A 12,047-nucleotide genomic window follows, 5' to 3' on the forward strand; every position below is an offset into this window, starting at 1 on the left:
ATCCAGAGTTAACTGTAGTGTTAGTAAGATCATGAATCAGACAAAACATATTCTCCTCATTACCATGGCTATATGGTTTCCACAACAACAAGACTAATAATAATAATAATAAATTATAGTGTTTGTAATGAAAAATATCTTAAACATGTGAAGCTAAAACAATCTCTGTAAAAGTGACTTCCTTTATATTACCCCAGTATTTAACATAAATAGCTTATAAGAACAGTGACATTAATAATAAATACCGTAATGCCATATTTCTGCAGTGTTGGTAACTGTATGGTAAGCAGAAACTAAGCTTTTGGGGGGAAAGGGTATTAAGATGTGTTTCTATATGTGAATTTCTATAATCGTGTGGACAAGACTTTTATTTTGGTTTGACGCCATGACGTTATAAGGCTGCGTCTGTGATTCGGCTGAAGAGAGGTTTGTGTTTTTAATCATCTGAAGTGTTTAAATAATTACAACCAGTTTATTTTATAGAAAACTACTGTTTAATGTAACGTCGTAATACTTCACCTAACATTAATTACTTTGTGTAAGTTAAGCGCATCTGCGCACAAGTAACAGGAAAGTTGCGTCTTATTTAACTCTCCGTGTCCTGAATCACTTTATTATAAACACGAATTCGCTCCCTAGCTAGTAGCTTAGTGATGGAGAACTGAGCTCTTTAAAACTAAACTCGATCCATTTCGCAGCGCTGGTCGAAACAGTGAACAACACTAACGTGTTATTAGTGAAAACAAACCCTCACATGTTTGGATAAAAACGCGGAATATACGGTCATACAATAACAATTATAAATCATATGTAATTATATATAATTTGTGTTCTTTGGTTTTGTAATGCTTGTGTTTGTCTTGCCCTGATTACTTGTCTAATGAGATTTAGAGATTTAGTTTCAATTTATCTTTCTATCGGTTAATTATTCTCTTCTTAATCATGACAGAGTGTCCAAACACACAGAAACATGGCGGTTATTAAAGAGGAGACTGAAGACTTCAGGATTGAAGAAGTGTTCAGTCTCAAACCAGAAGATTTCGAGGAACTAACAGGTTGGTTTTCATTCTCAATGCGTTTGATTCTTATTCTAATGTTGGCTTGAGTTTGTTATGATTGGATTGACTCTAAGTCTAGTAGTGTGTGATGCCCAGCTTTTCTTCTCTATTTACAAAGTCGGCAAGTTTGTTCAGAATTTAAGCCTTTAGAAAATCCTGATTCCAAGTTAAACATTATGTTTTAACAGCTAAATTCCCCGAGCACCTATGCAAGCATATTCTGAAGTAGAAAATCATTTGAATTCAACCAAAGATAAGTTATGAGGAACCAAATCTTTTGTCATTTGTCACATGACAGACACAATGAACGAATTGTTCATGAATGACCCGTCACTCTCAAACAGAAAACACCTCCTGAAACGACTCGTGTGTAGTCCAGCTATTACTTCTGTGATGTAGCTGTGTCACCGTATAATAACACATCTGCATTCATGTGTAATGCATCAGCTGCTACTTTGGCTTGCCATCAAATAAAGGTAGTTGTAAGAACAGGCAGAGGCCTTAAAATGTATCACTATATAGAGAAACCCCCCCCCAAAAAGCACAAAGGAACAAAATGTAACTAACACAACAAATCAGTGCAAACAGTCTCAATAAAGTTCAAATAGTTTTCAGTTTCCACATCTTTTAGGCTACAATTACAACCCCAATTCCATAAGTTGGGACGTTTTGTAAAATTCAATAAAATCAAGAATCTGTGATTCTTGACAGATCTGTGAATCTGTCTTTAACCTTCATTTCATTCACAAAGGTATAATCAAAAGATTTCCATTGTTTTCACTGACCAACTTAGATGTATTTTGTAAATATAAACAATTTTTCATTTTGATGGCTGCAACACACTCCACAAAAGTTGGGACATAGGCATAATAAAAGTGAAAAGGCTACAGCATATCCAAGATAAACTGCTTTGAAGCAGTTCACAATAAGCAGGTGAATTGGTAATAGGTGAGGGGATCATGTTTGGGTTTATACTAGGGCTGCACGATTAATCGCATGCGATATTTAACGCGCATCTTATCAGTAACGGAGCAGCCTGTCTTTGCCAGCAAATCTGGATTGTGGCTCACCACTTTGTGTCAGATTTCACGAGAGAATTGTCAGACAAATCAAATATCACATTTCGCAATGCAAAATTGAGGTCTTTCACCAACTACCATACATAATATTGTGAAAAGATCATCGGCCGTTAAGTTTTTCTGTTTGGCCGATGTGTTCGAGACTGACTTTTATTTTGACGGCGCTGAGAACGGCCGCGCCTGAGCACACAGTGCTCACATTCTCCCTCTTGTTCGCTGTCGTCGTTCAATTCTGTCTAAACACGGATAGAAGTCTATCTAATAATCAGATAGAACTGTTAAACAAATAAATTGTATACAAAAAAGTATTATAACGATTGCTTTAATATTATTAGTAACAAAGGCAAACATTTTAATACTGTCTCGTTTGCCATCAGCATTCCGCAAATACGCATTTATATAATTTAAACAAATCTTTGAATGACTAATGAACATTTAATTTCACAAACCTTGCAGACTTAGTCGAATCTAGTTGAGATCTTGTGAAGTGTGCATGTATCCTGCATGATCGTGTGTACTCTGCGTGACGGTCGGTCCGTGTGAGTTGAATGCGGACAAGAGGAGAGTTCAGCTTCATTGAGACGCGCGATCGACAAACTTTAAACTCGTGATTTCAAACTATGCTGCGCTTTATGCATTTGCCCACTGTCATATTCATGTAATTTTCATTGCATGCTGTATGTAAAATGAGTGTTACCTTGGCTTTATTTGAAGAAAAAAAAAAAAAAAAGGATTCCCAATTCACACAAACTTCCCAGAATACCGAGTGCCCTGTTGGTTACAGTGTTTACATCCTTTTTAATTAGATATTTATTATTTATTTATTTGTGAAAAATGCTTTGTCTTCTAAAGTACAAGTATGTTTATTTTACACAATTATTTCTAATCCATTTTCAAATGATTTAAAATTTCTTAAATATAAATTAAAATAAATAAAATTATATCGGCTTTATATCGGCCCCCTTGCTTTCCAAGATATCAGCATCGGCTGTCAAAAAACCAATATCGGTCGACCACTAATCCAGAGATATCTCAGCACATGTAGGGCAAGGCAGGACAAGTGACAACAGTTTTCCATAGTACTCCCGAGCCCATGTGGCTATATTTCACACAGCAGCATGATGGTTTATCACGAAATGCCATCTGGAATGTGCCTGACCTTTGAGCCCTCAGATGGCATTGCATGAGAAACCATCATGCTGCTCATATGTCACTCATATTATGTGTTTATAACCCGCCCTGTCTCCGATGACAAATGTCCATTACACTTCCACGTTCAGTTCTGTACATTAGAAACCAAGGAAAGCATTTCTACAGATGAAACATGAAGCCAATAAACACAAATACAATAGTAAATTATTTGTATGTGATTTTCATAAGATTCTGCCTATTTTCATAATACAGTAGGGCTGACCAATAATTCAATATCAATATATATATATCGCAATATATATTTTTTCAATAACGGTGATATTTTTAAACACATTTCCAATATTTCGATATACATTACCAGTGTTTCCCATACATTGATTTATTTGTAGTGGTTGACTTGTTGAATAAATATGAGCACTGCATGTTTCAAAATCAAAACGCAGCGTGGGTGTTTCATATGAATGTATCTTTGAAGGGAAGCGACTGTCATCAGAAAAGTTTCGATGGCATTTTCTTTTTTATGTTTTAAAGTAGTGTTCATGAGCGTAGCGCTGCTTTGTGTACTGCTGTTACCAGGGAAACCACTGTTTCTGCTGCCCTAAAGCACCTCCTGCTGGCGGAGATTAAGCCTAAAGTCTCCAGCAACATCTTTTTGTTGTTGCTCACGCTTTTTTTCTGTTTTCTGCAGCAACTCTGAGCACTTTTCATATTCTTTATTTTATTATTCAGTCTATAAGAATAATCAGCCTATGTTATAGTTTAAAGTTAATGTTATTAAGGTGAGCCTGAGCCTTATATTTATTTGACGGTTGATTTCACATTTCTTGTTTATATGAAGGCTAAATACAAACAAAAGGTGAACATTAAATTATTATTATTTTTTAATTGGGATGTATACATCACCTGAAAGTTAAATAAATAAGCTTTCCATTGATGTATGATTTGTTAGGAGAGGACCATATTTGGCCGAGATACTATTTGCAAATATGGAATGCGAGGGTGCAAAAAAAAAAATCTAAATATTGAGAAAATCATCTTTAAAGTTGTCCAAATGAAGTTCTTAGCAATGCATATTACTAATCAAAAATTAAGTCTTAATATATTTACAGTAGGAAATGTACAAAATATTTTCATGGAACATGATCTTTACTTAATGTAATATCCTAATGATTTTTGGCATAAAAGAAAAATCTATAATTTTGACCCATACAATGTATTGTTGGCTATTGCTACAAATATACCCCAGCGACTTAAGACTGCTTTTGTGCTCCAGGGACACAAATAGTTTTATAGAAGGAGGTTTCTTAGACATGGCAAATTCATTTTTCAGAAGTTTGTAGGTACAGACATCTGTTGTGGGAATTCTTGGAAGTATTTCTGAGGCTTTTTAAAATATTGTTCATATCGATATCGGAATTATATCGTATCGGCCGAAATTAATAAATATATCATGATATAAATTTTGGCCATATTGTCCAGCCCTACAATACAGTGTGTTTACATGAGAAATGCTAAGCAAGTGTAACAATTAACTTGATATAAAAGGCTACAAATATCATACAGCCTCATGTGTGAGCCACGTTTCTGGGCATAACCTAGAGTTTTTCCTTTATGCCTCATCAGAGCCAATCACCAGCACTTGATTTAGGAACATCAAGCATGCTGCATGCTTATTGGCTCACTGACATAGATGAGATTACCCACTCAGGTATCAAAATTTGGTACCAAATGACAAAACATTTTTCGATACTTGGTATCAAAGCAATTTGATCTGTCCTTAAAGAACTCGATACCCAGCCCTAAGCATGTCGCACTCTTTTTCTCATTCATTCATGTTTCTTTCACTTAGGTGTATATAACTTTTAAAGCTATAGTGCATTGTATTGTATTATAAAGAGATACATTTGCATTCCACGAAATAAACAATATAACAATCTCTAACGATAGACATTTTAATCCGTGGTAGATACGGAGGACTGGGATTGGGAAACGCTGCTTTAGACATATTAATGTTAAATCCACAAATAAAATGTTATGGTTTCAACTGCATCCGACACAGCAGAGACTGATTTTATTAGATTTTAAGGCTTTCAATGTACTCTCCTTAAAAAAAGATCTTTAATAAAGTTGATTACTTCTAACAAGTAAGTTTTTGCTCAAAACTAACCAAAATTAAAAATAATTTGCTTATTTCTGCACAGTAGAGACTTGGTGTTGTTTCAAAACAAAGGGAAATATATACTGGTATCTGCATCGGCTATCGGCCAAAATATCGGCATATTGGCAAAAATCTAATATGCATCCCTATACCACACTCTTACTCAAAACTAACTTTAAACCCAGTAGTGTACCGTGGGGTTTCAGTCAGGGCCTTCAGTAATGATCTCAACACCATTGAGGCCAGTGCAGAGAGTCGTGTTTGTCCGGTTGCTTCGGGAAATGTCTGCTTGAACTTTGCAAACAGCTGTGCATCCAGCAATGCAACAAACAGTAGTCGCTTGTGATCCTCAAATCGATTTCTGATTTGCGTGATGATGCTGTCGATTAGCACTGTGTGTAGCTGTCTGTAGTGCGTGCAAGCGCGTCTGTTCGTCCTCTGGCTGCGCTCGGCTGTCCCGCGGCCTCCGCTGTCCTCTCATAGATGGCATCAAATTTTCCACGCTCATCTTCAAAAATCTGGCAAAAATCTGCAATTCTGGCCAGACTGAACTGCACGTCTAATTTCTTATTTTGCAGTATTCCGAAGAGCACATCGGCAAAGTCAAAAATGCAGATGAAAGCAAAAAGAAAAAAACAGAAGTCAAAGCTTTTCAATTGTGACAAGTGTCCTGATGCACAATGTACTGTGTCACGGTCAAAATCCTCCACGTGATCGAGGATGTAGGGCTGGGCGATATGACGATATTATTGTATATATCGACGATGTCTCGTAAGTATCGCGATGTCAACTGTCAGGTAACAGACGATTATTGACATTATCGGGAAAAAAATGACAAATTATAAACCTAGTAAGTTGCAAAAAATATTTTACATAGCCCCATAGTCACCATCAGTGTTTGGCAAGTTACTCTGAAAATGTAATCAAATTACTGATTACTCCTTTTAAAAGTAATCACGTTACTGTTCCGATTACTTTATTTTAAAAGTAATTAGGTACATTACTAGTTACGTTACTTTTTTCTCCATGAAATTTATGAAATCCCAGCATACACGCTCCCGATAATTATTTGTTATTAAATTTTCATAATGTCTACAATTCCTTTGTTTTAATGAGAGGATTCATGAACACGCACATTTCAGCGCTGCATTGCTCAACGCTGCAAACACGTGTTATAGCCTAAATGGAAACTCTGCATACGCTTGCACCTGTTAATCGTTTATATTTTATATTAGTTCATGTAGCTTTTGTGCAATAGATGAATAATAGTTTATTTGTTTTAGATATTTCTATTTTGCGGGAGTCCCGTGAATCATTTTATTCTCCTGCATCCCGCGCACACACACAAGTCTGCACTCACCTATCGAGTCTTGTCCCGCGCCGCACTCTGTTGCGTCGGGTCTCGCGGGAGAGCAGGGGCCGGGTTCACGAAAATCTTCTTAAGAAATAAGTTGAGAAATTTCTTAAGATAAATTCCACGAAGTTCGTAAGAATGTTCTTAAGTGCAATTCTTGAAAAATTCTTAAGAACATCTTAAATTTTTTCTTAAGAAGAAAATGACAGTCTTTATCGGAGTGAATACATGACGCACTGATAAACTCACACTTTGTCTTTTTGTGCTTCCTGCAGATTACCCTAGTAATCATAATAAACACTATTTTCGTCGTGACTTTGACTGGCGCTCAGCTTTATGTTTTTAATGCGGCGTGTTTTTGAACAATTGCTTTTAAAATAGCTTGTCTCAAGCTGCAGCGATCTGTTTCATTCATTTTTGTGCTGTGTTTTGCGCTCTCATCCGAGTGAACGCTTCCGGTATGTGTGTCTGCGCTGCTACAGCAAACACGTCCTGTGTATCGGCGTGTTCATATGTGCTGAATACTGCCAAAGATTATGTCGTCTTTATAGGCTAAAATAAAAAATTAAAACACCCTATCTGACTCGTTTTTGTAGAGTTGCTACTGAGTTTTTTTTTTTAAGTCAGCAAAAAGTAGCGTCACACACAGGCTAATCATGACCGATCATTGTTTACATTATCAGTCATCGCTGTCACTTCACAAAACTCATGCACATCCCTATTAATAGTCCTACAATGTAGCCTATTATGTAGCTAATGTTGTTGTAATGCTTAAATATAACAATTATTTTGAAATAACCCAATAAATTCATTAAATAATTGTTACTGTTTGGGATTTAAGACAAGTAAAATTAATTAGTTATTTACAATGTTTTTTAAGAAGATTCTTTTCAAGAATTTGAATTCTTAAGTTTTGTTTTAAGAATAATCTTAAGAAAAAAGATAAGAATTTTATTAAGAAGAATTTTTGGGAATACAAAATATTCTTAACTTTTTTTCTAAAGTTAAAAAATAAGAAAAGTGCAGTTACGAAGAAATTTCTTCTTAAGAATGTTTCGTGAATCCGGCTCCAGGTCTCTAATCCACTTGACATGACAACGCGTGTGCTACATCCTTTTTACAGTCTCCAGATTATAAAACACTGCATTCTGTCAGCAATGTAACGCGGCAGTAACGTATAGAGACCTTGGCTTGTAACTATACTCTAATTACTATTTTGAAAATTATAACGCGTTAAATTACTCCGTTACTAAAAAAGTAATCAAATTACAGTAACGCGTTACTAAGTAATGCGTTACTGCCCAACACTGGTCACCATACAGGTCTTTTTGCATGCAAGAATTAAATAATTTAGTTGGACTGATCAGCTCAACTGAGAGCAGGCATGCTCTGGGAGGCCCCCGGAGCTGCCACGCTTTCACCCACTCCAACGTCCGAGTCATACTGTTCGTCAGTGCTTAGGGTAGAAGCCACCTTAAGTCTGCAACGAAGAAGCCTCCTAGGCAGAGAAAGGCAATGGCTGCAGTTTTCCGGTAGTGAAAGCGCTTCTTCCATGTGCTTTAACCCCGTGTACACTGCGCAGAAAGGATGGGTATCCTTCGCGGCGATTAGGGAACCGCAGGCGGCTGGGCATGCACTCGACTGCAGGCCCAACGGGTTAGCAGGAGCGGATAGTTTCGTTTTATCCATCGGAGAGGTGAAAGCGCAAACACAGGCGGGCAGCCTGCGGAAAATCTAGGTAGCGATCGTGAGTGGCTTGCAACCAAGAAAAAGAAATCACAACAAAACTGTAACGTTCTGACAATCACGCCTGGCGGAGGCTGATCGGAATAGATATTTCCTCCTGTCGACTGTAGTGAAGTCAGCGAAACAGTAGAGCGCAGCAGAGAGGTCGCTGGAGATTAGTGACACGTGCAGCCCATATATGCTCTAAGGTAAGGGGGTGGGGCGTTACCTGGCATTGACTGTGCGCTTCTGTCTGTTTAGCCAGACTTGGTGCAATTGGATGCTTCTGCAGAGGTCAGGTGCGGATGTCCTTCCCATAGGTGGATCTCGAACACGAGATGATGAAAGAGAACTGATATATGATGGCAGCAGCTTCAAAAACACTACAATCAGTGCAGTCGAAACTGGCTTGTAAATCCCTCTCTGTTTCGTTGGTCCATCTCTTTACAGTCCTTAGAACAGGTTTATCTGATTTCCGTTTCTGCCTTTAGGTCGGTATAAGATGAACCAAACAGTGGTCAGAGAGTCCTGAAGCTGCCCGTGGGACAGTGTGATATGCATTCTTTATTGTGGTTTAACAATGGCTCAATATATTACTGTCTCTGGTGGGACATGTAACATGCTTTCTGTATTTGGGCAGTTCACGGAAGAGATTTGCTTTTTTTTTTAAAGTCTTCTAGAATGATTATAACAGAGTTCGGGTGTTGCTGCTCTGCGTCTGTGATTTGATCGGCAAGTTTTTGCAAAGCTTTACTATGAAATACCCCAAATCCATGAAAATCTCATGAAAATCACGGAATCCTTAATATGCTAGAATAGACCTAACTAGTCCTTTAGTGTCTTGTTTTCCTTTTAATGGTCATTGACAAACCTACTTGGAGGTGCATACCGCCACCTACTGCATGACACTTGTGTGACATCTGGCATAAAATAAAGGATCGAGCTTAGGCTAGCCAATACCGATCAGTTAAAAAAAAAATAAAAAATTTTGAAAGAAAATTTAAAAGATGTTCTGAGATTACATGCAGCACCACTTTCAGTAGCTAAGTGCATATGAGGTTATACAAAACATGTTGTTGGTTTTAATGTTTTACATGTTTGTTTTTTTTTGTTTTGTTTTTTAGCTTTAGACCTGACGTCAGTTAAAGAGAATGAAGTGCTGAATGAAATGGAAGAGAAAGATCAGTATGAGAACCATCACGATTTCACAACTGAAGAAAAATCTTTTAATTGCTCGCAGACTAAAAAGACTTCCTCACGAAAAAGAGTTAAAAAAGCAATAGGGACTGGAAGTTGTTTAACCTGCTTTCAGTGTGGAAAGCTTTTCACTCAACATGGAAACCTTAAAGCCCACATGAAAATTCACAAAGGAGAGAAGCCTTATACTTGCCAACAGTGTGGAAAACGTTTCAACCTAAAATTAAACCTTAGTCAGCACTTGAGAGTTCACACTGGAGAAAGGCCCTTCACCTGCCAGCAGTGTGGAGTACGTTTTACTCAAAAAGGAAGCCTTAACACGCACATGAGAATTCACACTGGAGAGAAGCCTTACTCATGCCCTCAGTGTGGAAAGAGTTTTGATCAACATGGAAATCTTAAAGTCCACATGAGAATTCACACTGGAGAGAAACCTTTCACCTGCCAACAGTGTGGAATAAGTTTCACTCAAAAAGTAGTTCTCAATAAGCACATAAAAATTCACACTAGAAAAAAGCTTTATACATGCCATCAGTGTGGAAAGAGTTTCGATCAAAATGAAAAGCTTGAAGAACACATGACAATTCACGTTGGAGAAAACCCTTTCACCTGCCAACAGTGTGGAGTAAGTTTCACTCAAAAAGGAAGCCTTAACACGCACATGAGAATTCACACTGGAGAGAAACCTTACTCATGCCCTCAGTGTGGAAAGAGTTTTGATCAACATGGAAATCTTAAAGTCCACATGAGAATTCACACCGGAGAGAAACCTTACTCGTGCCCTCAGTGTGGAAAGAGTTTTGATCAACATGGAAATCTTAAAGTCCACATGAGAATTCACACTGGAGAGAAACCTTACTCATGCCAACAGTGTGGAGTAAGTTTCACTCAAAAAGTAGTTCTCAATAAGCACATAAAAATTCACACTAGAAAAAAGCTTTATACATGCCATCAGTGTGGAAAGAGTTTCGATCAAAATGAAAAGCTTGAAGAACACATGAGAATTCACGTTGGAGAAAACCCTTTCACCTGCCAACAGTGTGGAGTAAGTTTCACTCAAAAAGGGATTCTCAATAGGCACACAAAAATTCACACTGGAGAGAAGCCTTTTACCTGCCAAAAGTGTGGAAAGAGTTTCAATCAAAAAGAGATCCTTAACAGGCACATGAGAATGCACACCAGAGAGAAAGAGTTTCAGTCAACATAGAAACCTTAAATTCAGATGAGAATTCATACTGGAGAGACCTTTTACCTGCCAACAGTGTGGAAGTTTCGGCAAAAGTTTACTTTGAAAAATGAATCCATATCTGGCTCATGAGAACTCACAACAGAAAGAAGCAATTTACATGTGATCAGTGTGGAGTTTCAGATAAACAACCCTTAAGCTCAATCCTTGAGGATTCATTCCAGAGAGAATGTCATCAAAGTGGTAGGAGTTTCACATACGGGAAAGACTTTGGAGTCATGTAATAACTCTCATCTGGGAGAGGTCTTACATGGGATATCACTGTGGAGAGACTTGCAGAAACAAAGCAAATCTTGAGGTTCACACTGGAGATAAAGAGTGGAGATAAGAGTTTCAGCCTTAAAGGAAACTTGAACATTCACATGAGACTTCACACTGAAGAAAGGTATTTCACATGTCTTTGGAGTGACAAGTTGCATATATCAAAGATACCTGAAATGTTGAGTGCTGCTCAGTGTGGCAAAAGGTTTACCAAAAAAAACAATTTCAGTAATCAGTTGTGCATTCGTTCTCAAGGAAGACAATTTAACAAATGTGAGACCCTATTTGTGTTTTTTGTGATGTTATTACTCATTACATTTAAAATGGGTTTTCACTAGTTGTTACACACCCCAAGTTTGGGACCAGCTTAAGCCTTGCAAAAAGAAAAAAATGTTGCAATAGCCAGGGTGAAAAGATAAACAAGAATGAATATGAACATATTTTTACATCCCAGAGCATAATATTATTTGTTGTTGTTTTATATTTTGATTGCCATTCTATGGATATACAGTTGTGATCAGAAATATTCAACCCCCTCACCTCAAAAGACATTATGGTAATGTCAATGAACAATAATGACAATAAATGACAGAAAAACCTCAAACAACAAAAAATATTTATTGATACATATTTGAGTTAATTTGACAGCAGACGTTGACTTAACTTTGAAGTTCAAAGTCGAAGTCCACAAACTCATAGAAAATAACCAAAACAATCCAAGGTTTTTATTTAGCACAGTGGCTAGATTAACAAATAACCAGACGCCACCCAATCTAAATATTCAGGGATTCAGTTTTAAATAAATAAAATAGATAAC

The 12,047-nt window shown here is 37.1% G+C and overlaps 1 protein-coding gene across 1 annotated transcript; it reads left to right on the top strand.

Annotated features, from left to right (window-relative positions):
* Positions 1-381: 381 nt before the first annotated feature.
* LOC107677808 (gastrula zinc finger protein XlCGF57.1-like) lies at positions 382-11,891 on the top strand. The gene is made up of 4 exons (XM_016472844.1): positions 382-426; positions 950-1,055; positions 9,651-10,201; positions 10,289-11,891. The coding sequence occupies exons 2-4, from the start codon at positions 971-973 to the stop codon at positions 10,928-10,930; spliced, it is 1,278 nt and encodes a 425-aa protein (XP_016328330.1). The 5' UTR covers positions 382-426; positions 950-970; the 3' UTR covers positions 10,931-11,891.
* The last annotated feature ends 156 nt before the right edge of the window (positions 11,892-12,047 follow it).

This window comes from Sinocyclocheilus anshuiensis, unplaced genomic scaffold, assembly GCF_001515605.1.
Source record: "Sinocyclocheilus anshuiensis isolate Anshui unplaced genomic scaffold, SAMN03320099.WGS_v1.1 scaffold1198, whole genome shotgun sequence".
NCBI classification, from domain to species: domain Eukaryota; kingdom Metazoa; phylum Chordata; class Actinopteri; order Cypriniformes; family Cyprinidae; genus Sinocyclocheilus; species Sinocyclocheilus anshuiensis.